Source organism: Lissotriton vulgaris, chromosome 10, assembly GCF_964263255.1.
Source record: "Lissotriton vulgaris chromosome 10, aLisVul1.2, whole genome shotgun sequence".
In the NCBI taxonomy this organism is placed as follows: Eukaryota; Metazoa; Chordata; class Amphibia; order Caudata; family Salamandridae; genus Lissotriton; species Lissotriton vulgaris.
The window spans coordinates 275,778,073-275,805,973 of NC_141698.1; the positions used below are offsets into that span (position 1 = coordinate 275,778,073).

General features: G+C 43.8%; 2 protein-coding genes across 2 annotated transcripts in view; one reads left to right on the forward strand and one right to left on the reverse strand.

Annotated features, from left to right (window-relative positions):
• LOC147685121 (unconventional myosin-Ig-like) overlaps positions 1-2,982 on the forward strand; it is a 1,601,091-nt gene extending 1,598,109 nt beyond the window's left edge. The window contains exon 22 of the mRNA XM_086941006.1: positions 2,391-2,982. Coding sequence (XP_086797132.1) covers positions 2,391-2,547 — 157 coding nt within the window. The 3' untranslated portion in view covers positions 2,548-2,982. The remainder of the gene's footprint in view (positions 1-2,390) is intronic.
• Positions 2,983-22,208: 19,226 nt separating this feature from the next.
• On the reverse strand, positions 22,209-27,743 carry LOC147685124 (cyclin-dependent kinase 5 activator 1-like). The gene has a single exon (XM_086941007.1). It carries the CDS (start codon positions 26,773-26,775, stop codon positions 25,906-25,908), a length of 870 nt encoding a protein of 289 aa, XP_086797133.1. The 5' UTR covers positions 26,776-27,743; the 3' UTR covers positions 22,209-25,905.
• Positions 27,744-27,901: the final 158 nt, after the last annotated feature.

Sequence of the window (27,901 nt, forward strand, 5' to 3'; positions counted from 1 at the left end):
CTCTGGGTACAAAGGTCTCAAATAGGTAACGTATCAACTTTCAGAACAAAACCTCACTCTTTCTGGCTGTAATGGCTCAAAAGCACCGTCTCTTCTTCCATTATGGGCAGGAGAACCTCCTCCACACAGAAGTATTTTGCCCCTAATCTGGGGTGACAGATCAGTAAATAGTGATTAAGAAACAAAATCTTGCAAGCAAGTGTAAGGTTAATTTTCGCCCCCCCCCCCCTTTAAGGAATAAGGTCTTACCTGATGCTATGAACACACCCACATGGTTGTTAGTCCCTACTGGTGTTGCACTCATGGTCCCTTCGTTTTGGGGCGATGCTGTCCTTGCCACCCATTCATGTCTTGAGAGGGCAGCACCCACAAGTGCATCTCTTGCTTCATCAGAGACCAGCTCTTGATAAGTGACTGGAACTTTCCATTCATTCTATATATATATCTACATTCATGGGCAGTCAGCCATTGAGCACCAGACTCCTTAAATCATCCTGTAGTCATACATTACCACTCTTACAAGGTCCTCCGTTCTGAACGAAGTGCAATACGAGATTCCTCCAAGGCCTAAAGACGTTGCATTGTACTTCACTAGGAAGCGCACTTCTGGAGTATTTCCTGCTATGATATGGGCAAAGATTTGGGTAGACATGTCTGGACCACTGAACAGCCTAGGTGGTCTACTGAAGCATACTATTTAGGTGACTGGATACTACTCATAGTGGCTGGAGGGAAATCTGGAGACTGTGACTTGTAGAACATTGAAGTGGTTCCTGGGACAGCCGTTATGTCTGATTATGGAAAAAGGGTTAAAATGATATCGAAAGAAATTAGTGAATTTTTTGATTGATTTGGAATCAAACAGAGAAAATCTTATTTCCCAATCCATTTGTTTGATTGATCATTTTAATAGAGGTTTTAAAGATGATTTGCATGTTGCTCTAGCAAGTCATTTGGATTGAAATTAGGTGATGGACCTATACTGTGGAGCTATTGGTAGTCACCACATTATGTCACGGGGGAATGCTTGCTTGGGGTTAGAGGGGACTTCCCATTTTAAGTGCGTCCTGCTTGTGTGAACAGACCTAAGTGAAGGTTCTGTTTTTTTATGTGATTGGACACATTGCAAAGGGTTGCCAGTATGCATTTTAGAGAAATGCACGATTGTAAGACAAAGGTGGTATAAGCGAATTTCACGAGTGGTGACTGGTTCCAATTCAGCTGACACGAGGAGTAAAGAAGAAATTCGTGAAGTTTTTGATGCTGGTCAGTTTCATGGGGGATATTAAATGTCTGCTAAGGTAAAAGGTGTAACCTATTTGGAACTCAGGCTTCTTGGATTGTTATGGTGCGAGGTTACTTGCAGTTGATGCCCAACTCTGGTTGAAATTGTGCCTGGTGTTGTGTCTGAAAGTAAGCACACTTTCTGCTCCTTGGAGTTAGGTTTATTCTTTGCCCAAATGTTTTTTGGTTGTATTACATACGTCTTTTATTAGTTATTTCCACTTCTGCTTACTAGGTTGGGTAAGAGAGTTGTATCAAGTGATACTAATTGTTGTACTTGGCACTGGCAGACTACTGAACAAAATTACAGCATAGCACCTACATCGGATCCATTCCTTTGCAGAGGCAAAGCTCATGTTTCCTAGAAACGCCCTGGAGCTGTGCAGAAGATGATGCCCTTCCTCCTACCTCTTCTGTTTTGAGAGAGCGCCTAATAGCGATAGACTTACATGGGTCGCTGTGCCCTCTCTCCCAGCATTTGAGGTTCTGAGCTCCCATAAAAGCACAACTTACAGTGCTTTAAACCTCTTTTGGTGTTTCCATGGTCAGTGGTGTTAATGTGGCATCATAGGCGGGTACCTCAACATCAACAATCTTAAAGAGGCACTCAAAGTTCAGTCTTGCATCAATATTAGATTCCATATTCAACATACGCATAGCCTAAAGCACTGAAGGGAACTCAACATGTCTTTCCATCTTCCAAGCTCATAGGCCTCGAGCTGGCCCTCATGGTTGATGTTTCAGTACACCTAACGCTACCCGCCATTCTCCTAGCCCAGCATTTCCCCAAACAAGATTTGATACCACCTCACACTAAAGCAGAGTTTTGGTGTTTAGAGCTGAAATTGATCATCAATGCCTTTCCATGCATAATAACCAAGCTGCTGTCTCAACACCAGCACTTCTGTAAGTCAGTCTCAGAGCTCAGTGATCATAAGTGTGTGCTAAGGAAGAATATTTATTGACCACTGAGTGCAAGAAGAGTGGACATCACTCTTCCGCAATCGATCAATTGTAACTTGGTGCAGTTATTCTAGCTGTGATTGGTTTTGGATGGACATCTGTCATTTTAACCTTCTAACTATTCCGGTCTTGTCCTATTTCAGGGTGAAGCGGGAGCTGCAGGTGACAGTGTCTGACTGCATCCAACTGAGTATGAGTGGGAAGAAAAAGCAAATCACTGTAGAGACCAGAAGAGAGCAGCTCCTCCCAGACTTCAAGAAGCAACGCAATGGATTTGTCCTGTACTGGCCGGGGAAATAAACCTACTCTCTGAATGGAGGACAGGGGACCTCTGTACATCAAGTCTACACATTATTCCCTTGGCATTCTGAGAAGGCTGTACACTGCGTTATTTTCAGCCTCCTGCTTCCTCCAGATCTTCTGCCCTCCTGCAAGCCAGCCAACTAGCAAAAAACGCTAGGAGTGCTACCACATCCAAAATCCCTCTTTGTACCCCACGAAAAACATCAGGCCTGGGAGGGTATGCCTGCGTTAAAACCAGTCTTTGCGCCTGATATTCCGTTACTTTGACTTTCCACAACAGAATTTTGGAAATCTACACCTGTATATTTGCACCCCAATATTAAAGCACGCACTCTCTGCTTTGGGGCAATAACTGAACTGAATTTACACCATCGACCAACAGGCTGTTGGAAAATGTGCACCAGAAACCATAGAGTTTTTATCTCCATTGGAGCACTTGGGTGTTCTGTGTTTTTTTCAATGTACGAATATATGTGTTGGCGAGGAGACTGTCATACAAATATGGATGTGTGAGTTTATCCATGTGGGGACTTCAATGCATGGTTGAACATATAGAGTTGGGAAGTGTGAAATTAAAAAAGAAAATTATATAAATACCACTTGTAGCTGGGGCTGTCAAGCTGGTAGTGCTTATCAATTAGGTGTTCATCTACAACTCGATTTTGGTTGATTGATCTACAAATCAGGACCGCAAACCCCTAAAGACTCTTTAACGGATGTATGACATCACAACGCATGCTTTTACATCGCAGGTTTTACAATGCATGCCTTTACAACGCATAGTGTTGAGGGGTGCTGGATAGTGAATAGTTTAATTTGCTATTCCAACTCCAGTCCCCGTGGACAGTAGGGAAGGTGTTGGATAGTAAATTAAATCTATTCCGTATCCTAGAGCGCCCACCAGCGCAATGCGTTGTAATGGTTTGCGTTGTAAAAGTTGCGATGTAAAAGCACTGCGTGGTAAAACTTGCGTTGTAAAGGATGTTTCCCCTCTTTAACAAACAATAAAAATGCAATCAAATCTAAAAAGTTGAATCCAGAAGATAGACAGAGGACTGCAGAAGCAGATTATAACTGAGAAGATTACAGCAAAAAAATCCCACTGACTATACTTTAGTAGACGCAAGGATGCAGAATAGCATTGTTTCTAAAAGATTTACGTGAATTGGATGTGTCCTGGAGTGCAAAGATGGTGCTTGGAAGGAAGAGGTGACCAGAAAAGTGTCGCTAGACAAGCTCAAGTTGGCTGTGTCCTTTAGTGCAAAGATTACCATGTTCACCAGTGTCTTTTAGGAATAGACATGACTTAAAAAAGTATATCTAGTGAAGAGATGTGACTTGGCCACTAATTAACTTTCTCGGTAGTCACTAATGGAGAGACTTCTCCCAGGAGGGACCCTTGAGCAGGGATACCTGGCCTAGCAAGTCATCTATAGTTGGATAGAGGAGGTGGTTAGTAGTCATTAATGTGAATCAGGATTTGGTCAGTCTACTCTGGTGGAGATATACCCCTAGCAGGAAGAATCTACAGGGGAAGACGGGCTTGGTTGGGGACTTCTGATAGGGCAGCGGTAACACAACTCTTGGTCATTGGGGTATGGGTATGCATGCTTGCCTATAGGTTGCTAGCATGAAGAAAGGCCCAAGGTAGTGGTTCGCACGTGCAAGAGACATCTTAGAAAATTGCATTTAAATAGAAGACAAGACTTAGCCAGTGGTCTCCTACTGGAAGATGGGTCATGACCAACCTTCTTTCATGCGAGACAAGGCCTTGCATCTTGTCCACCAGTGTAGGGATGTATTTGCGAAGTAGGTTTTTCGCTCACTGTGAAACTGCTATTTTAGCCTAATGACTTTAAGACCAAAGCTCTAAATCTGATGCTCTATGGATATCCTAATTTAAATTGCTCAAACACAGATTCTCTGCCCTTGTTACAGTGGAACCCAGACGGAATTCTTACAACCGAGAAGAAATTGTCTTGGCCATATTACTATCATGAGAGGAACATCTCACAGGTCTCTTTTCCATGGATTATAAACCACTGATTTCTACCCTGTATTACAAAGCCTCTTCTGGTAGATAATGAAGAGTTTTGCAGATTCATCGATTTGCTAATAAAATCGTAACTGAATGTCTGCTTAGCCACCGCCTCCCACTGTAGATGGTGGGATTTAGTCCTTAAGAAGATAACACTTGTAAATTTCACCAATGTCTATGGCCCCTGGAAACCAAGTTGGACTGAGGTTGAGTCAGTCATATCAGGATGCAGAAACATGCCTCTTTCTCCAAAATATCCAACAGGCCAGCAGAACCGGGTTCGTCTATGATTGAATTACTCATGCCAAAGCCTTATAAGGCTGTCAAGACTCAATAGTCATAGTCTCTGCATACAGGGAATACTTGAGCATGGTCTCTGCACGTGTACATGGCCCCTCATTTTAGTAGTAGGTGGGCTATCAGTAGCTGTAACTCTGAGAATTGATTTATAGGGTATGTTCTTTGGCTGGTAATGTAACAAGTTCCAAAAATAACGAAACACAATTCCAAAAAGTAACAATTTATAGAGTATGTGACTTTTCTGGGTGTCAAAGTGATGATTAAAGTTCCACTAGATTTAGAATACAATAATATTCTGAACTTTGCTTGAAACCCTTCAATCTAAGGATCTAAAGTTCTATACTGAGAATTTGCATATCACATTGTATGCTTGCATCACAATTCAAGGTGATTTGTGGTTTGCAGAGATGCCCAAAGGCATATTTTATAGGCTACTGCTTATATAAATATGTACTTTTAGTCTTTTTTCTTATCCGCAATTGTATTAGGGTTGCTGGGAAACCTCATGTTTTCAGTCGGTGAGATGCCTTGTGTAAAGAACACCAATGCAGACATCGGCATGGATTAGACCTAAAAGCCTTGCAGCACAAATACCTTATCCTACCATTGCAGAGCCATTTCATGGGTAGAAGAGATGAAATAGTCATTACCAAGATAGGGAGGGAATGCAGCTTAACGGTTAGGGCGGTCGACCTCAAATCCAGGGAACCAGGTTTGAGTCTCAGCAACTACGCTCAACATCCTCTGATTCTGGGTAAATCACTTACAGGTAGATTCATCATCGTCCCGTTTTGCGAGTCTGTAATAGCGATTATTAAGTAATCGCTATTACAGAATCGCAAAACGGGAATCATGTACAAATCGCAATTTTGTTTGCGATTCCTACAGCTTCCTTATTTGCGATTAGCTAATTGCTAATCGCAAATAAGGAATAACTCCCCATTCATTCCTATGGGCCTAAAGGCCCATAGGAATGAATGGGAAGACATATCCATGTGCGAATCGCTATTAGGGATTCGCATTCTGAGTTTGCGATTTCAAGGGTGCAGGAGTGTCCAAAGGACACCCTGTTGCACCCCTGAAATGATATTAGACGCTGGTGTTATGCACACACATGTCCCAAGGACATGTGTGTGTGTAACATACAGCTTAGAAAAATGCACTTAAGTGCATTTTTCTAAGTTTCCGCTATTTACCACGAGGTTTGACTTCGCGGTAAATAGCGGGCCGAAATTGCGAATTCGCAATTTTTAAATGTTTCACGAATTGCATTTAAGGAATCTCAAATAGAGATTCCTTAAATGCAATTCCTCGCAAATTTGCGAATTCTATAATAGCGATTTTTGCATTTGGGATGATGAATCCCAAATGCAAAAATTGCGCTCGCAAAGGGCCAGATTCTCAGAATCTGGCCCTTTGCGAGACGATTTTCCGTTCATGACTCTGGCCATTAATCTCCCCGTGTCTATGAACGTGTCCTTATTTAAAGCAACTGGTGCTCATGTAACGTGATCTGATTTTGGGTCAAGTTCGGTTATATAAAACTTCGAAGAAAAAAAAAAGATCAGCTGAATAAAGTTTAACAGAATATTGTACTCACAATGTTAAACAAACCCAAATATACAACTGCAAGAAGAATGGCCCATCCTCTGGAATGCAGTGTCCTATCGAAAGATAAGCTGTCTTTTGCATTTCTTTTACTTAAATGATGTAGTTGATTTTCCAAAAAACTTTAGAGAAGCCATTAAAGTCCTTGCTTGATGTAAAGAGAGGGAGAGTGTGTGTGTGTGTTTATATACACACACACACACACAACTCCTATTTGTAAAACGGGAAAATACAGCACCCATTAAGGGTTTCAAGGCCCTGGGGCTGTCAGAGAGATTAAGTGAGCTATTGCCCAGAGTTACATGATGCTGAGCTGCCGCCGGGAACTGAATTGTGAACCCCACGCTCCGGAGTCAGCTGCGCCACACCTTATATATATATATATATATATATATATATATATATATATATATATATATATATATATATATATATATATATACACACACACAAAAAAGTGTTGGCACAACACAAACTTTATAATTGCTCAACTAATTAGTACTTGATTGTCAACCACAGAAGGATGATCAACTAAGTTGGCCTTTTTGGAAATTGAACTTGTTACATGCAAAGCTATGAAGGACTGAGCTGGCATACCTGCTACCCTTATGCCTCACCTTTACTTCTCAGTTGCATATGTTAGTTCTACTCCATGCTAGGTTACAATTGTGGGACACAGCTTTCTTCAGCTCACCCTTGAACTCCAACATACATCCCCACAAAAAAACAAAAATGTGCAGCGGCCCAATGTTTTGCTTGGGAACCCACAGCCAGTGCATGTAATGCCAGGGGAGTAAAAAAAGCCTTGCTGCCCCTGTGACGAGAGGTGCTCAACCCTTCAGGGGTTCCCCATTCAGGGTAAGGTCAATTAATATTTGTGATATATGTGAGACTCAGGGACCCATACCTACATTCTGCAGGGGGCGCCCATCATTTTCCGTTAAGCCACCAAGGATGCCTAATCTTGGCTCCAACTCACGCCTCTTTCTTCCCCCATACTACATTTCTTACCTCGACTTTAAGTCACTTGAACGGGTTCTGTTCCATCCCTCCTTTGTCACTGTGGTCCTCCAACCCCCCCCCCCCCCCCCCGCCCCCCCCTCCATTCCCCTAATTTCTTTCCCCATTTTGTAGACTTTCCTCGCTCTCCCACTGTGGGCAGAAGTATGGCGAAAACGAAAAAAACACGACCTAAAAACAAGGCAGTAAACATCTATGTATAGTAAACACTACCTTAATATACCTGTAATTGTTGCGAAATACTCCCTTCTACACGTATCTCTTCTCCAGTAGCTCGCCTACCCGCGGTCGTCACGGCGCTTTCGTGCTGCAATGTGTTTGGATTTCTATAGCGCTTATTACCCCTGACCCGGCGCTGTAACGCTTTGTGCTCAGTAATTCGCCAGTGTCCCAGACTCCTCATTTAGGATTTAACTCTGGAGGTAAACATGGTATTCATCACTGTTCATCGCCAGTATCCCTTTACTACTTCAGTTTTTCGATTCCTGCTGCTGTTGCCATGGCAACAAGCAACTGGGAAGGTATTTTGCACCGCCAAATCACCTTTTCAGATCGCAGTACAACCCCCGAATTTTGTTTCAGACTACTTCGCCCACTCACACTCATACACATACACACACACCCCCCCCCCCCATTTTGAGACTAAGGCATGTCACGGACCGTCTTTGGCACTTAAAGAAGTGTGTGGGTGGGGGGGGGGGTTGATAGGTATGGGTCTCGGAAAAGCCTATCGTGCTTGAGGAAAAGTCGGGAACATGTTAGGCAGCACCACAATAATCACCTGTACCCGGCTGCTTCTCCATTTTAACCGCACAAAACATATCAGAACGTTCCCTCAACAACAAAAAATGAGATTCGTGCCACAACCGGAGTCGATGCCGCCGAAAAAAATAGAAACCTCTGTTCCACCCTCCCGAACTTTCTACACCTTAAATCAGTGATTATTGCTGCCCTCCTCGGTTTCATTTCTGTGTGTGTTGGGGAGGGGGGGCGAACTGAGGCACAAAGCTTTTTTAAGAGCCCATCATTGGCGCTGCGGGTAGCCAAATATCACTCCCGATTCCACCCCCTGCCTCTTCCATCAGACTTCATTTCCAGGCTTTATTTTCTAAGCTTGCGGGTTGTTTTCCTAGGTTTTTCTCCCTTTTCCGCCTTTGTATCTTTTTTGCTCTGGGTCAGTCGGGTGATGTAAAAGTGAGTTCCGAGTGCCAGTCAGTGCCCACCTCTTTAACGAGGTCAAAACAACGCCTTTCCTATGAATCCAGATCTGATTCACAAAGTATTTTGCATAGGTTTGTTTTACTCAAAGATTAGGTATGACTTACTAATACATTTGAATAGTGAGGCAGGCTTACTTATGGTTTCTATGAGTAAGCTTGTCTTACATGGATATTCATTTTAGGGCTTGGCGAAGAATTCCGCCCCACCGGCGGAGTTCGCAGAGGTTTGCCCACTCTGTGCGGAGTTCTGAAAAACTCAGCGGAGCGAATTTTTTCTCTCACACAGCTCGCCAATGGTGTTGGGGAGTGAGAAACATCGCACACTAGACCTCCTCCCAGCATGATTTTTCAAAGCGGTTGGTCTTGACAGGCCACAACCGCTCGTGTTGAGAAAGCTGCCACTCACGTAGAATATCTAGTCAAGAGAAAGAAAGAAGCAACGCCCTCTGGCGCAAAGTGTAGTGCAGTTTGCAGTGATTTTACAGTGTGGGACAAACTCCTGGTGCTAAAAGTCAGTGTGCCTTACCACACTCAGCCACTCGCGGAACTGCGCAGAGCACGACGGTGTGAGGACTCACTTTGTAACACTGGCATGTGTCAGGGACTTTGGCAAGGACTGGTGGCAGGGAAGACAAAGTAGGCAGAGTATTGGCTACAGAGCTACCCAAGATCACATATATAGTCAAAGGAGAAAGGGAATTCAAAAGGGAAGCTCTGTACAAGGGAATACGAGTTAAGATTCAGAAAGGACAGGCACTCAAGAGGCAATGTGGCATTCAGACTAACACCCAGGACACAGTAGGACTAGCTCAGTAAGTTCATCACCCACAATTGCTATGGATACGGACGCAAATACCAATGTACAGGATATACATACAATTACAGGGTCTGTGCAGCTGATACCTATGTTGATGTCATAAAAGTAACTCAAAAGACAATACAGTGGACAAAAAACACCACCCAGGTTGTCACGTGAGCCCACGGATCCTGGCGATCACACAAGGTGGTAACAGCAAGGATGTAGAACTAAATACACAACAATGATAGGCAAGGAGGAGTGCTTAACCTAGAAAGGAGGGACAACAAAGGAAACACTTGGCAGAAAGCAAGTAACAAACATACAAGGAAACTAGAAGCAAGACAGTAGGAATAGCAAGACAGCAAACTATAACGGGAACAAAGGTAACGGGAAGACAAGCAGGGTCTGGAAATAGGTAAACACAGAAGGAGAGAAGCTACAAGGGTGCACTAGAATAGTACTTGTTCAGGAAACAAGGTAACACTGACAGGTAATGCTAGTTTAGGGAACAAGTAAATAGCTAAGTTAAGGAATCAAGGTAGCACTGGCAGACAGTGCTAGTTCAAAAACAAGGTATTAGCTAAGTTCAGGAATCAAGGTAGCACTGGCAGACAGTGCTAGTTCAAAAACAAGGTATTAGCTAAGCTCAGGAATCAAGGTAGCACTGGCAGACAATGCTAGTTCAAAAACAAGGAATTAGCTAAGCTCAGGAATCAAGGTAGCACTGGCAGACAATGCTAGTTCAAAAACAAGGTATTAGCTAAGTTCAGGAATCAAGGTAGCACTGGCAGACAGTGCTAGTTCAAAAACAAGGTATTAGCTAAGCTCAGGAATCAAGGTAGCACTGGCAGATAGTGCTAGTTCAAAAACAAGGAATTAGCTAAGCTCAGGAATCAAGGTAGCACTGGCAGACAATGCTAGTTCAAAAACAAGGAATTAGCTAAGCTCAGGAATCAAGGTAGCACTGGCAGACAGTGCTAGTTCAAAAACAAGGTATTAGCTAAGCTCAGGAATCAAGGTAGCACTGGCAGACAATGCTAGTTCAAAAACAAGGAATTTGCTAAGCTCAGGAATCAAGGTAGCACTGGCAGACAGTGCTAGTTCAAAAACAAGGAATTAGCTAAGCTCAGGAATCAAGGTAGCACTGGCAGACAGTGCTAGTTCAAAAACAAGGAATTAGCTAAGCTCAAAGGTAGCACTGGCAGACAATGCTAGTTCAAAAACAAGGAATTAGCTAAGCTCAGGAATCAAGGTAGCACTGGCAGACAGTGCTAGTTCAAAAACAAGGTATTAGCTAAGCTCAGGAATCAAGGTAGCACTGGCAGACAATGCTAGTTCAAAAACAAGGTATTAGCTAAGCTCAGGAATCAAGGTAGCACTGGCAGACAGTGCTAGTTCAAAAACAAGGAATTAGCTAAGCTCAAAGGTAGCACTGGCAGACAATGCTAGTTCAAAAACAAGGAATTAGCTAAGCTCAGGAATCAAGGTAGCACTGGCAGACAGTGCTAGTTCAAAAACAAGGTATTAGCTAAGCTCAGGAATCAAGGTAGCACTGGCAGACAATGCTAGTTCAAAAACAAGGTATTAGCTAAGCTCAGGAATCAAGGTAGCACTGGCAGACAGTGCTAGTTCAAAAACAAGGAATTAGCTAAGTTCAGGAATCAAGGTAGCACTGGCAGACAGTGCTAGTTCAAAAACAAGGTATTAGCTAAGCTCAGGAATCAAGGTAGCACTGGCAGACAGTGCTAGTTCAAAAACAAGGAATTAGCTAAGCTCAAAGGTAGCACTGGCAGACAATGCTAGTTCAAAAACAAGGTATTAGCTAAGCTCAGGAATCAAGGTAGCACTGGCAGACAGTGCTAGTTCAAAAACAAGGTATTAGCTAAGCTCAGGAATCAAGGTAGCACTGGCAGACAGTGCTAGTTCAAAAACAAGGAATTAGCTAAGCTCAGGAATCAAGGTAGCACTGGCAGACAATGCTAGTTCAAAAACAAGGAATTAGCTAAGCTCAGGAATCAAGGTAGCACTGGCAGACAGTGCTAGTTCAAAAACAAGGTATTAGCTAAGCTCAGGAATCAAGGTAGCACTGGCAGACAATGCTAGTTCAAAAACAAGGAATTAGCTAAGCTCAGGAATCAAGGTAGCACTGGCAGACAGTGCTAGTTCAAAACAAGGAATTAGCTAAGCTCAGGAATCAAGGTAGCACTGGCAGACAATGCTAGTTCAAAAACAAGGAATTAGCTAAGCTCAGGAATCAAGGTAGCACTGGCAGACAATGCTAGTTCAAAAACAAGGAATTAGCTAAGCTCAGGAATCAAGGTAGCACTGGCAGACAGTGCTAGTTCAAAAACAAGGAATTAGCTAAGCTCCGGAATCAAGGTAGCACTGGCAGACAGTGCTAGTTCAAAAACAAGGAATTAGCTAAGCTCAGGAATCAAGGTAGCACTGGCAGACAGTGCTAGTTCAAAAACAAGGAATTAGCTAAGCTCAGGAATCAAGGTAGCACTGGCAGACAATGCTAGTTCAAAAACAAGGAATTAGCTAAGCTCAGGAATCAAGGTAGCACTGGCAGACAGTGCTAGTTCAAAAACAAGGTATTAGCTAAGCTCAGGAATCAAGGTAGCACTGGCAGATAGTGCTAGTTCAAAAACAAGGAATTAGTTAAGCTCAGGAATCAAGGTAGCACTGACAGGTAATGCTAGTTCAGAAACAAGGAATTAGCTATAACTCAGGAATCAAAGAGTCAAAAGAGTGCAAACCAGGAACAAGGAATAGCTACAGCATAGGAACAAGGAATAACTATAGCACAGGACCAAGGAATAACTATAGCTCAGGAACAAGGAATAACTATAGCTCAGGAACAAGGAATATCAAAAGCTCAGAAAACCAGGATCAGTCTCACTGGAACACACAATGGCCAACCCTGGACTGAAGGGAGCTTGGGCTTAAAAGAGCTCACAGAAATCACATGCATCAGAGCAGGCTAGCAGCAATCACCCACAGGTGAGCTGAATTTCTCCACCAATCATTGGCCTTCAGTGGTGGAGATGAAGTAATGAGCAGGGAATTGTAGGTAATGGAGTTTCAATCACGAGCAGGCTGGGTTCCACAAAACCCAGCATGGATTGGGAAGGAATGTGATTTTCCAAATGGCTGGAAGTCAGTATATGCATGAAGGGGAGGGTCTGGAAGCTTATTAGAACACTGGAAAGTCCCAAAATTGGGCCCTTTAGAGGTAGGCATGAGCGCGCAGGGAGCGAATCACGACAGGTAGAGTTTTTTCAAAGGAGAACTCCATGAACCCTGCAGATGCCCAATTCATATGAAACTCACTTCTAAGATAGGAGAAAGGTAAATACTCAGGAAAAAAGCTTGGTATCTTGGGTCCTTCGTCTTCGCTACCCCCCTCTCTTACAACTCCAAAATACAATTAAGTCACCTTCTCCCTACCACACAACTAAAATACATTTGTGGTCTCTCCCTTCCACCAAAGAAAAACCACTAGACGCGACTAGAAAATTCCTAAATTTTTGGAGGAAACTTTAAATATGTAGGAAAATCTACAGATTGAATTTCCTCCCTCATATGGATAGTTTCATGGGGGGAATTCAGCCAGTGGATTCCCCATCCCCCTATTTGGTTTCCTCCAAAATTTGGAGGATTTTCTGTTTCTTTCAAACTCTAAATAAGATTCCTAGTCTCTTCCATCATTTCCCACAACTGCATAAATAAAAATAAAAATGTTGTGCTCTCACACCTTCTACCACTACATAAATATCTAACCCCTCCTGGCCACACTCTCTCGTTAAATAAATAAGCAAGCACTCTCCTGTACTCATCCATCCCCAAAATATGTCTTTTCCATTACCCCATTATTCGTCTGTGAAAAAGTAGATGATCCTTTCACCCTTCTCCAACTCCTCTTGCCCCATCTTCCATCCCTAAATACAGAGCTGGTCTCCACTTATTCCAAAATAAAGATTTAGTCTCTCTGATTCCCACCTCAAAATGAACTTGAGCTCTTCTGGTCCTCAGACTGACAAGTGACTAACTATGATCCAAAAAGTCTTTCAGGGTGACCCACCTTTAGGAAAACTGATGAGGTTGGTTGTGGAGGTAGAAATGAGATAAGAGGTCAATGACTGAGAAACTGACTTTCTAGGGGAAGAGGTAGCGAGGGATTCACACTGGAGGATGTGAGGGACAGCCGGAGGGAACACATACCATCATCCCTATCACGTAAGCAGCTTGCTTTGACAAAGACAAAAGTTTTGGCCTTTGAGGAGAGAAAATGCTTTCTTATGCTTCAAGACAAACAAAAACAAGCACTACATGGGCAATTTTATTACAAACCACACACAACTCCTTAGAAAAGGCGCATAGGGGACACAAGGAGTGCAACACTAGGGTTGCCATATGGCTATGTTTCATATCAGGACCAAAAAAAAGGGCAAAATTAGAAGGCAGGTTCTCACACTTTGAAACAAGCTTAAAACAGCACATACAAGAAGCCACAACTTCAAAAGTACTTTAGAGCTCTCTATGCCATTTCTTAAAGAGGTCGTCGTGCGTAGAGGAAAAAACTGTTCTCTTTACTTAGCCTTGCTTCTCTACCAATCACCAAATATAGGCATTCTAGAATGTTGTTTTGTTTGATAAGATCTGTGTGTGTTTTGAAAGCTATTGCAACATCGTTCACCAGTTGGCCACTTTAATAATTATTACAAGACAGAAGTGCTATGTTAAAACATGAACTGGCAAAACCGGTAGGTTTTACATTGGTTGCTAGCCTTCTGCCTTGATAGTGATTGTTTTGTTGTTTTTTTAAAAACTTTATTGTTGGAGAAGCTGGCAAGCCGTTTGTCAATCTAAAAAAACATTGGCTAAAAGCAAAAATCATTTTTTGGTCTAAAACAAGAGCACATTGCAATCGTAGCTCCTGGCGCTTACGGGAATTATTTGGAGTATGAATGTGCTTCTTCTGACAGGTCAGAATGCTGTCACATACAGCTGTAGTGTGCGGGAGATGAATGTGAATGGCACAACAGTGGGTAAAGAGGGCTGGCTGAAAGCCCCTATAAGTAAGTAAATGCTTTTACACAGAATTTGTAGTGAACTCAAAAAGACGTGGATAACACAGAACTAAAAAGAATCCAAAGGATTTTACACAAAATCAGAGTCACGTGCCAAGTTCTGTCCCAACCAGAATCTAAGAATATAAAAAAAATTACCTGTATGGGTAAAGTAATGGTTCTCCTCCGAAGCTGTAGAGTATTACTGCCAGCCCCTGCTATCTCAGCCCGTTCTCATTTCAAGGCTCCAGGGGGTGCAGTGGTGGCACATGACCGGGCCACACCAACATGGCCAATCTGTGCCTTCCTCTTCTGTTGCCAGAGCAAAGCTGTCCTAATGCTCCCTTCAGAAGAGGGCAGAATACACCTCTACCTATCCAGCTTGCATACTGTTACCCAAGACTAGTGTAGCCTGTAGGTTGGTCGTCATGGTTACGCTCTTCATTTTCTATCAATCCCCTCTCTGTTTCTTCCCATTTTCACTCAGACTTCAGCAGAAGATGCCTCCAACCTTGCTGAACAGGTCCATTCATTGCTGATCAAAGCGGCAATAGAGAGCTCAGAGAAGAAGGCCAAAGGGTGCTACTCCTACCACTTCTTGGTACCCAGGATAGAGAGGGGGTTAGTTCCTGGGGACTGGATGGGGCCCTTGAACATGCCAGACATTTACTTTCATGTACCCTTCCTGCAGTCCCAGAGGCGTTAGCTCATTTTTTGTTGTGGGGAAGGAACACTTCCAGTTCACAGTCCTGCCTTTCGGCCTTACCTGGTCACCCCAGGTATTTAGGAAGGTGATGGTGATGGAGATTTTAGCTGCCCATCGGGCCTGGCCCCTCCAGGGAGGCACGTTTTCCTGCAAAAGATGGCTGTTTAAGGCAGGCAGGCCACAACCAGTTGTGACCACCAGATGTTGACCATCTCACTATTGCCTGCCCTGGCGTTCTCCATCAGCGTTCTGAAATCCTATCTTTGGCTACTGCAGAGGATTCCCTTTATAGTGCCCGTCCTGGATGGTGTGTTGTTCAATGCCTTTCCATCCCCGCCCATAGCAAGTCTGGGACATTCTCCTCACTCCTCGAGCCCGAAAGAAGTTCAAATTGAAGACCTAGCTTTTTGAATAATCCTATTCCTACCCGCATCTCCCCCGCCACCCTTTGCCAAGACTACACACGCCTGCTCAGCACACGGTTACCCTCACAGGTGCGCTCTACAAATGTACATAACATAATATAAAGTGGGGGTAGAAAACGTTTTTTCCTGTGGAGAATTAAGAAGTGCAAGTGCAGATGTGGCTGCATTTCTTCAGGACAGAGATGTCTACTGTGTATGGTTCAGCATTGGTGAAATGGGCACCAGGGAACAGGTCACATGACATTCCCATGAATACACCTGGAAACCTGTCCCTCGTACAGATTTACATGCATACTGCTGGGCATGTTTATAAATTCTTGAAAGTAGGAAATCTGCACCTCTTTGTAAGAGAACATTTATGGGTGCAGACTTGTAATTTTTTGTAACCCTGGCCCAGAGATTCGGCACATTAGCTAAAGCAGCAGTGCAGTCCCTTGTAACAGGTACAGCATTGGCAGAAGGGTTTGCTCCCCTAAAGAGGGTTGAAAGAGCAAATATGCATCGGTGCAAAACTTCACCCTGCTGTTTTCCCTTCAAACAGAGGAGAAGGGTGCAAAGCGCTTATGAAATTAGGCTGGCAGCCAGTGCGGGTAAACTGCAGGAGAGGGATAAGGTGTTCAACCAATGGGGCCAAGTCCAAGAGAGTAACCTGACGGCCGAAAACTAAGCTAACCAGGTGACTTCCTCTCACAAAGGATGCCAAGCTTCACTCCATTTACCAGACTGATGCACTCTGGGAGTCGAAGTCTTTATTCACTGCAATTGTTATTATACAAGTGACACATTTGAAAACAATGATGTGTAAAAGAATTGGAGCAATGCTTCGTTTGTGAGAAGTCATCTGGTAAAAAAGAGCAAGTGGGAAGGAGTGCCCTTAGGTAGAGGATAAGGTGGGAAGACTGGCCAGCAGGGAGAGAGGCAAGGAGGAGGACGACCTGTTCGAGTAATTCCGGAGCAAGCAGTACTGGAAACGGAAAACAAACTTACCCTGAGTGCCTAACCCATTCATTGAGCGTGAAAGGATGATGGCAGGAAAGATGGCTGCCAATCCGGTCACAGGATTTACTCATCATGAAACAGCACACAGGGTTAATGTGCAGGCTAGTTTGAATATGGAGCCCCCAGATCTGTATGTGAAAGATAGCTCAGTGGCTTAATGTTATTGTTGCTGACAGCCTGGTGTGATTATTGCTATGTGAACGATAACTAGTGTAATTCCGCATAAACAGATATACATCACAGTCTGCAAGGCATGCATAGACCTACACCTCTTACATACTGATGCCAAGTCTCAATACATCTCAAAGCAGCTTGTTAGATGACACGCGAAGTGTCTGTTCTCATGAGCGTCTATTCAAGTCTGCAGCAACATGTTAGGTTCCAGTTGTCATCCTGTGACCTCAAATTGTTCCCACCAGGAAATGGGCTTGGGATCGGTCTAAATCGACCGCTGGTCCAGCACGGAGACGGCTGGTGGTCGGGGAGCTGCAGAGGGAAGAGTAAGAGGGCAAGGCAGATGTATGGCATGTACGGGGAGAGGGAGACATGAGTGAGGGGGAAGAAACTGACCTCAGGGGAAGAGGGAGGCACTGAACCTCAGTAAAGAGTTTAAGGACAGCCTAGGGAATCCAGCGTGCAAGGAGGGCCGAGCTGAGTGCAGCTATGGCACCAACTCACTATGCTTTGCTAATGGGACTGAATCAACACCTTGTACACCTCGCGTAACTCTACAACAGGCATGGCTAAAGTCCATCTGGAACCCGTAACCCACAGCTTCGGGGCACAAAGCGGGAGGGCTCAAGGCTCAACATGCTGACACTTCAAGCATCCCTCTGGCTGTCACACTCAATAGATTGTGACACAGAACAAAGATCAAAATGGTACAACCCTTTCTAAATATTGCAGGGATCCCACACTGAGAACCTTTGTATCTCACGTCCAATTCCATCACAATATTAAAGCAGTAGATTTGCCCAGGTGATAATATAAGACTTCAGCAAAACATTAACAGAAAACAAGCATTGTTCGGAAATAATATAACCACATTCAGCGGTTCATTTTCTTTTCAAAGAAAGACACAACAGATTCTGCCACTGGTTTACATTTTTTTTTATTTTGCATAAAGTGCCATTCGTTTATTTTTTATTTTTACTATGGTCATTGGCAAAAGTCATCCCCACCCCCTTTCCCTTCCCCTATGCCCAAAAGATCTTGCAGGAAGGAGGCACCCCTACTGCTTCCCTTTGGGCACAGATGGCATAGTAAAAACTCAGAGACAATATTATCAACATTTCAGAAAATGCACCTCCGAATAAAAACAAAAAAAGTTAGCGTAATTATTCAGTTCAAATAAATTAAATATTTAAATATGTTAGTTTCTTCTCATTCTAGAACGGCTCAGTCGAATGAGGAAAGAAATGTACATGGGCCATGTTCTCCTGTCAGTGTTCAAAGGTACTCGGCTCGCAAACCAGAGATTTGGCATCCACAGGGGCTATCGCTCTGTAATGCTACACAGTACAACAAGAGGAGGGGGGGGGGGGGCAATCTCTTATTCCACGTCATGCCTCATAATCCAGCCTTTTAGGAAAGACAGAACTCGTTCCAGGAAGAAATATTGTCACCTTATCATTACATTTCTTGTTGGTCCGCTAACTATTCTTCTCAATTGTTCCAGTGAGAAGAATCTCTCTTCAAGCTGCAATGTCTCTCTTTGAAACTTTCACAGATCAAGAGATGCATCTCAGGCCTACTGATGGATAATGCGGTCACACAGATTTCTTCCAAGAGGCATCAATGAAGAGGCAAAGTAAAACAAGCAGTTACGTCCGTACATCCACCTTTCCCATGACCATGGGTACACCAGCAGTGCAGTCAAATATCCAGTGCTTTTTGTTGTTGTTCTTTAAATACAAAAATCGACAAATAAAAACTTCCAAGCTAAATCTGAGAATGAAACCCAGAATGGACACCACGACTCTGTACATGCACATCCCAGACACACGCATACATATACAAAAAAAGCAAAGTGGTCCTTGACATATTTACAGTCAGGCAGTTCTCCCCCTGGCTGAAGTGTACCCCAGTCCACTCCTGATAGCAGCAATGTGGTTTTCCTGTGGATCTGACGATTGCAGACATGCAGCCAGCTTGTGCGAAGGTTGTCATAAGCCTCCAATAAACTTCAGTACGTCTACACAATGCCCCTACTCAAGCCCACCTCATACAATCAATGCCTTTGTTTGCATATAAAATGATTATCTTCTGTTGAAGGTGTATTGACAAAGGACACAATGTTAGCAAATCAATGGGTACAGTTTGAGGGCATGTGACATAATCGTTGAGAAGATGCCTGGGAAATTCAGCCAATTTCTAATCCCAGATTCCTAATTTGACCATTGCATCAAGGGCAGATTCTATTTCCTGATGCCCCAGTTCCCTTATCACATGAAATACTAAGTGTTTAGAAAAAGGTAGAACCATAATATCATGTTTAAGGAGAAAAAACTAGATATCAGGGTCTTGAGGTCAAAGAACTGCAATCAAAGCAGCTGGTCTTTAGGACACTTTCACCTCTCATTCTTCTTCAAACGCTGTGCGTCTAGCAGTATCGCTAGCTTCTGCAAGTCACCGAATAGCCACTTATTAATGTGCATGGCCCGTCTTTCACTCCTTGTGGTCCCATTTCTCAGTGTTGTGCTCCATAAATAATAAAAAATAAATAAATACATACACGGTAATAAATACCAGAAGATATGGTTGCTATTGAAAAAATGCTTTTTTTGAGGGATTAAGAAATTTAAAAAAAGCCGATTTACCTGCACGAAGGGCCTAATCTCAAACAATCAGTGCAATATGTTACAGGTTGGTCCAGTCAAAATCCTACCGGAGTAAAGCAGGATATGGGCAGCCACACAGAAGTTTTTATCTAAACATCACATTCAATTAAGAGGATGCAGGGAGAGCCTAAACCTTTTGACTGCAGATTGTTTACTGCTACGAATTTGAAAATGTTCTGTGTAGTTAAATGAAGGTGTGAGACAAATTCATGAAGCAGTGCAATCAGAGATATTCTATTTAAATCTATTCATTCTTTCATCCACTAATCCTGTGATCAACTTAAACCTACACTAAGCTTTAGAACGAGCAACATTATTTAAACCAAATGATCTTTTTTAAGAATCTCATGTTGTGTTCGACTACACAAAAACAATCTTAAAAGAAATGTTGAGAAGAAACAAAAATGGGTGGGTATAACTTACTAGATTTTGATTATTGTCTCTTGAGATAACCGCATAAAGAGAAGTGCAGGACAACACATTTTTCTCTTCCTATAGTAAGATAGGTTTATCACTGAATACAATTATTGAGAGACTGAGTAAAAAGTAAAATAGGCTGTAGCTATCCGGAAGATGGTTCCTTAAGAACTATACATGACCGCTGAAACATGTCAGCTGATTGTGAGCTGCATATAAAGTCATTACACAGCTTTGCCCTTGCACAGCAAATTAGTAAGTAATAACTGTGGAGACATACTTCCCGTAACTTTACTTGTAAATAACAAACTTTTGTGATCAAAAGACACCTTTCTGGGCTTTAAACCTGTCCAACTTTGTTGCGCTACTTTATGGGAATATATTTTTGTACAAGAGTACAAATCATACATTCTATCGGCATGTTTTTATATCACAAAATCAAAATTGGCCTCAGGTGCAGTCCATCACCAGGGCTATTACTGGAATGTAGAGACCTTTCAAGGTCACGACAGAGAGGAGAGGTTTGTCTCAATATATGTCATTTGTTGTCACTTATGCTGGCTAGGCCGAAACACATCACTTCTGAAGTGAGCAATGACGTCTTCATAGTAAAGGACTACTAAAGGGTAGGTGGTTGGAAAATATTTAAAAAAGGAATGGCAAGGGCTACTCAAACTTTTACAGTAACCTTTTTGGACGTGGAGCATTTTCACAGGGTGTCACTAAAAGAGACATAAGGCGCATCGCCATACTGGAAACGTAACCGGCTTTAGCATTTGATGTACAACACTCACACCGTCAAAGGCTGAAAAGTAAGGAAAATTGAAAACAAGTATTTCTAGTTTACGTTATTGTTAATCCTAAGCTAATGATGCAGTGACAAGCCAGTGGATGCTTTGAAATACACAGAAGGCCACTTAAATGGCAAACGCATCCCCCATGGTGCAGGCAGGCACTGCACTGCAATCACCCACTGCAGCAGCGCTCCCACACACTCTGAAAGCACACTTCAGCACATGTGAAACCCTGGCTGCAACACCGCTTGGCATACGACCACCTCTAGATGACATCCACAAGACAAAAGTAGGAGTCATTCATATTCAGCACTAGATGATATAAGGCAATATATCAGCCCCAGCTTTAATCAATTTAGAACCAAGCTGAGGAGACACCTCTAAGTCAGTCAGTCAATAGTGCTGATTAACATCTAGCCAACTCCAGACTGCCTCTTAAAAGCCATCACCCAGAGCAAGGACTATCCTGCATCAGCCCTAAATAGCTGCCAGCACACCAATCACCAGGTATAATCAATTCTAGATGGCAAGATACTAGCTATGGCCTCACAATCAACTAAAGTTGACTTCTTGTGTGCCTCTAGATGGCACCTCAAAAGCCTCAGTCATACAACATATGCAACTTAGTGGACAAGACACCATCTATAGTCCCCGTTTACTCAAGATGAGATCCCTTTCATAAAAGCTGTCCGAGCACCCATTAACTTTAAGCCACTTTTTCCTGAACTCAAACAGGACATCAGTCACAGCACCCACTAAATATATCACTATAAGATGGCATCTAGGCAGCAGTGGCAAATTCAGATAATATATATCCAACAAAGATGGGATTTCAAATGAAGAAAACAGCTGTGGTACTTTTTAACTTAAAGCCATTGCAAGATGGATTTCAGTCACAGCATTCATAAACATAAACCCAATTCTGCAAGTTTCGTCAAAGGTAGTACCCATTAACCTACAACCAATTTAAGATTAAATTATAGCAAACTAGGGGAGACATCACAAGCAGCACTCATTCCCAATGAGAGATCAAATGCCACATGGCATTTAGTGCTCCACCCATCATCTACTAGAAGCCACACATGTAGTGTTTGCAGTAAGAACAGAACTTCAGCAACAAGGGTTTCATAGCACTTATGTTTTTGGAAAAGGCCATAACTAAATGGCAAGGCTTAGCCCCCTGCCATAATAACATCCCCTCCCCCATCTAAGTGATAGCAGCAAATCGGATGCCTACTACTTTCTACCAGTACAAAACAGAATCCATTCCCGAGATAATGGTGGTTCATCAGCCTACAAAAGTAGGGTCTGCCTCCTTGCACGAGTTGTGAAACCCAGGCTTCAGCGGCTCTGCAGATAAAATCTGTGCTCTGGATTATTATTTGGAGGTTTAGAAGATAAAATGCCACTAATTAGAAAAATACTAATTCTTCAAATGTGGTAGATGGGCAAGGCCTGGATTTCATAATTAAATGGATGAATTGAAAATTCTGAGCAGTTTCTTAAATTTGAGATGGCGTTGTTCTTTAAGAGTTTAGAAATAAATATTGTGCAGTTTTTGGTACAAGGCCGCTTGTTAGAGATTTCAGACAAGCACAAGTCAGGAATGAAATCAAGAGATGTCTCTTCCCCTGGCCACTCCACACAGTGTTGCCTCAGAGAAACCTGCAAATCTGGGGTCCAATTAGTCACATGCCTGCAAGGGAACATTTCTGATGTTCCTAAATACCTTTCATCGCTTCATATTTACTCGCATTTTAATCAGAGCTTGGCTATTGCAGATTTTTTGCCAGTGAAGCAAACTTTACAATGTTCTTTGTACGGAAACCCCTACACAAAGGACCAGATGTCTGAGAGCAGAACAGCATTACTCTCTGTAGATCCCTGAACTCGTTCAGTGGCTTTAAGCACATGACAGGTTTATTTGAACCTCAAAAGCAATTGTTATGGTGTGCCAGTGATAGGCGGAAATATTGGATCATGAGGTTGGACTAAAGGGGTACCCGTTTCTGGTTTAAAATCCAAGCAGAAATACAGTTCTGGAAGTAAGTGATCACTGAAGGAAGGCAAGTATATCTTTCACTCCCCTTCTGTATTCCTGTTGGGTTGTCGTTCCTGCACTGCCATTCGCCTACAATTCTGTGATGAATTAGAAATAAGACAGAAAAACCAAAAAGCAAACAATGAGGCCGAATTTTTTAAGGCTTAGATTGAGTTTATCGATGTGTTTGTGTCTAGAGGTTGTGGATTGTGGCATCCACGCCTTCTTCTCTCCTCTTATTCTATTGTAATGGTCTGGTTCTTTTTCACGTCTTGCTCCCTTTCCTTAGTCATTTCCTTTGCACAGCTAGCGCTTCATCCACTGATTTACTGCTTCTGCATGTGAAAAGTTGCTCTGCATTTCTCCTTTCCGCCTGGACTTTTTTTGTATGTTTTCGACATTATTTATTCTGCCTTTTTAGTTTGAATTTTTGATGCATGCCTCCCTGCCTGCAACCACCTTCTCATTTCCATTTTTGTCCTACAGATTCACGGACAGAGCGAAGCACTGCTGCTGGGATTCTTTGATTTTTGAAAACACATTGGTGTAATTTGCACCTGTTCAGGACAATCTTAAAAAGATTATGTGCCTTTTTGCTAAAAAATAAAAACGACACTTGTAGCTCAAGGAGAGTGTCTTACTGAGAACAAAAGGCAACAAATCCCAGGACAAACAAGGTGCAATTTTTCCAAAAAGTTACTCCCCCACCTGAAGAAATCTTACAGGAACAATCCCCACCATCTCTTTTCTACATAACGCACCCTCAGAAACAAATATATCCTGGTCTCAGCCCAGGTGCACGTTAGAAGAAATACCAAATCATTATTCATGCATCATAAACATGCCTAAAAACCTACAAATGTGGCCCCAATACCATGGATTTGCTTGAAAACCTCAGTGTTGGTCACACATTTCATGGACTTGGGTCAAATTTTGGGAACAGGGGCTAACATATAATGAATAATCTTTGACATACTGCACAGCCCCAAGCGAATTGGCACTTTACTTAAAGCAGGTGCGATTAGCCAGCTCCATGCTGGTCATTTTCCGACCTTGCAACAGATTAAAGGTTGAGCAAACCCAGCGGGGATTCGAACCAGCAATCTACGAGTTACATACATGTAAAACCTTGTAGTGGGATTCAAATCTCTGCTTTTGCACCCAACTAAAATAGGTGCAGGAGATGATAACTATACTTCAGAATACGACTACGATCCTTCCTAACTGCTTCTTTACAAACCGCCAAACACCAATTCAGATAACAAAATATATGAATACCCTCTAGGTCAAATACATTTTCAGAACATGCAGATTTTGCAACACTTTGATAGGGCATGGCGCCATCAACTGTTGAGTTGCCCATGGTATGTGGTACAAAGTTACCTACAGCAGTTTCAGACAACATCTTCCGTATTGAAATTCCTACAACAAATTTCCCCAGTAATAAGTATGGGTTTACGGGTCCCTGCATGCAAAACTGTTGTTGGATAAAAGCTAGAATTGGAGCTGGAGAAGGGAGACTGTCACAGATTTCCCTCTGAATGAGAGAAAGCGTAAACAAATACTACTGTTGGTAAATAACTACTGGCAACCCACTGTTGTACCTACAACCACCATTCGGGGGAATGGACATATTTGCAATATACGCATTGGAAAACACAGGAGCATTTTGACCCATGTGTGGCTGCCACAATGCACACAGGTCAATAATAGGCGTAAAACGCACTGGCTGGATTGATGGTCACAAGGCTAATTTTGGAGCCAGGATGCATTTCTTTCCCCAAATGCAGCACAAGACATTCACCAACAGAACATAGAGGTAATCCTTTGTTTTTAGTGTTAAATATATATTATTTTTGTACATTTGTTTTTAAATATAAGATGGTTCGGAATGTGTTACTGAAGCCCGGGTGTGCGGAGGGTGGACAAATAGCGTGGGAGGGGCACTTTAGGCACTTCTTGGCTCAGAGGGGGCTAAAACGAAAGTTCAAAGTACAACCCAAGTGCCTGTAGACCCAAGTTAGGCAAGGGGAGTGCATACCATAAACCACGCCCCAATATTTTCACCTGTGCTACACCATTTTCGTGCCATTGACTGCGCCTTGTGCTGCATCTTGTAACAAGCCACACAGGGTGCAAAAAAAATGTGTTGCTTTAGTTGGGATTCAAAAGACTGTGCACTTTCAACAACAGGCTTACTTCTCTGCAAGAGTCCAGTGCCTATTTCCTAGATGTGACCACCTCAGACAGCGATTGTATTGTTGGAGAGCCAGCAATGGTCAGTGGTGCCTTGGGGTAGACATGCCTGTAGAAAAGGCGTAGGAATTGACTGCAGGCCAGTGTTTCTAAAATGTCGAGAGGGAAAGATGGGCATAACAACATATTTTGCCTATCAAAGGCACTGGCTTTTTGACAATCATTCCCATTCCTGACTTGCCAGTTCAATTCTAGTCCTCAGGCGAATTTCAGCTTTCTTCATTGGGTGAACCAAAGCCTAATGGTGGGCACAATTGATATACATTTTTGGAGGCAGCCTCTCTGTATAGAATACAGATTTTTGTTCTTGGAAAAGCTAAGCAAAAGAAGAACTGGCCGATCAACAGCCACTAGATTGGCACATTTTGAAGTTCATTGAGTATGTTCCACAGTCCCTCTTTCAAAGTACATTTGAGAACTGAAAGTTCTAGGTTTCAACCCATTCCTTGCCAAGCCCATCCTACAAAACCACATATATTGTGCAGGACTTATTTAATTAAAGGTGGGGAATAGTCTCATTTCATCAGCCTGGTGTTTGCTACCCATGGCATCTTTTAAACAAATGCTGCTTTCATGTCCATTTCAAAATTAACAAAATATTGAATACCCTCTATCTGTAAAGGGGGATTTTAGACCTTACAGTTTCTCGACAATTGCACATTTTTAACCACAAATCAGGACAGGCAGTTGTTGCCTCAACCAAACCTGGTCTTCCACCCTCAAAGAAATTTGTGATTTTTGGCTAGGTACAAATGTGTAAAAGAGAACCAATCTTCTGGTGATTTAGGACTGTCTTATATTGCAACTTCTTTCAGGGCAGTCACCGGTCCAGCACCTTGGAATAGTCCCCACGACCCCCCTCGCCCTTCAGATCAGCAAAAACCTGGGTAAAGTAGTGCGGGTCAGCATTGATTCGCAACATTTTCCCACTCATGGTGTCGATGATGCGAAGGCAACGATCCCAAAATGCATCACGAGGGCCTGCCGCCTCCACGAGGAAGGGCTTAAGTGGGTACGAAATCTCATTGCCCATGTAAGAGTAGGACAGGTAAAGGCAGGTGAGGAGGGCAGCCTGCAACTCCCGCTCACTGCCCGCCGTCTCCCCATCAATTACTTCACGGCACAGCAAGTAGACGAAGACCACATTGGCTGGGGTGACAAAGGCTTGGTCCTGCCAACCCTGGAGGAGCAGAGAGCGGTCCACGCCCCGAAGCCACAAGATGGGGTCCCCTGGTGAGAGCTGCTTCAGGCGGTAGCAGCGGCGGCAGAGGAACTCACCCAAGCAGCGGAGCAGCTCACTGGTGGAGGCCTGCACGATGATCCGGCGAGGAGAGCCAGGTGTCTTCTTGATGGACGAGGCCTGCTGCTGCTTGGGGCACGGCTGCAGGGTGCCCGTCTCGTAGCTTCCAGCCAGATTGGCGCAGGACAGGGACTTCTTGACATTCTCATGGTTGAGCAGGGCCACCTCTTTCTGGTTGTTGGCAGCGCCTTTCCGTGAGCTCCCACTCTTCTTTTTGGTGGAGGCAACAAGTCTCTTCCAGGTAAGTGCTGGGATGAACATGGAGTGTCTCTTGAGGGGCTTGGCCTCCTTGGCCTTCCCATCCGATGTGTACGGAGACAGGGACCCTGGCCCATCCTCGTAAAGACTGGCCTTCCTGGACCCTGGTGACAGCGACAACACAGTGCCCATGGTGACGGCTGGCAGAAAGGGTCGTTTTCAACGCGCTCTCACAGCAGAAAGGACCCCTTTTATGAGGGACTCAACAAATGCAACGCTCACCCAAGGCCACTTACTTCAATGCATGCCCAGAGGGGTCGGCTCGAAGGAGACAGCCCTCTCCTGCTCGCTTGTCAGCGTTGGGTGCCTTCCAGCCACTTAGCGGTCGAAGTCTCGGCGGCGAGAACAGCTCATCAGCGTGCGGGAATAATCCTGAAAGCCAATTAACTGTGCGCCCAGTGGGTGGAATTACCCGCTTCCCTCTGCATAGCGGAGATAGTCCGTGCCCTCCTTGCCTTGGCAGCTTTGCAAGAGATTCTTGCCCAGAGACAAGGGATCTGTAGAAACGCTCGTTGTGCAGAGATTCACAGAAAAAATGCAATGTCTTATTCAAGAAATCAAGCTCCCCCGGTGCCTTCAATTACATGTTTGCAGCAGAATGCTTAAGTCAGTCCAGAGCCCAGCTTCCGAAAAGATGCACCATTCCTCGTTTCAGAGAGGATTGGCTTTGTCTTTAAGGACGGCTCTTCCACGACGCGGAGTCTTCAGGGTAATCGAAATATTGTTTGCGGCGGATCATCAGAACGATGGCAGTTTTCTTTTTCTGTTTCAAAGGAAAGCATCTTGGTTGAAATCACGTCTTCCACCCGGCAGCATTCTCGCCATAAAATGCAACACGTCTCTCTGCAGGAGCCGGAGGACCTGAGAAAATAGCAATAATCTATCTGCAGCTGTTGACACCATCCAAGTGACCAGGTCCGAGCGTCCTTCCGCGAGACCCTTCGTTACAGCCAATGATGGTCGAAGTGTTGTCGCCGATGGCACCGCCAATCTGAGAGCTGCGCGAGGTGCGGCGGCGGACGCCGGGGACGTGCGTACGCTTCTTGCGTCTCTTGTTTATTGCGCCGCCCGGCTCCTCGCGCTCCTTCCAGGGTTCCTCCTGCGCCGCCCGGCTCCGCCGTGCCTGTCCACCCGTCTCCTAGCTGCTCAGCCTCACTCCCGCCCTCCCCGCCTCGGTGTGCGCTGGGAGCAGGGGGCGCGTGTTGCTTTTGTTTCCCCCGCTGTTGATTAATTCCCCTCTTCCTCCCCTCGCGCTTCC

What these genes read in the sequence shown, in the direction of transcription:
- LOC147685124 (XM_086941007.1), bottom strand. Translation starts at nt 26,775, where the DNA reads ATGGGCACTGTGTTGTCGCTGTCACCAGGGTCCAGGAAGGCCAGTCTT.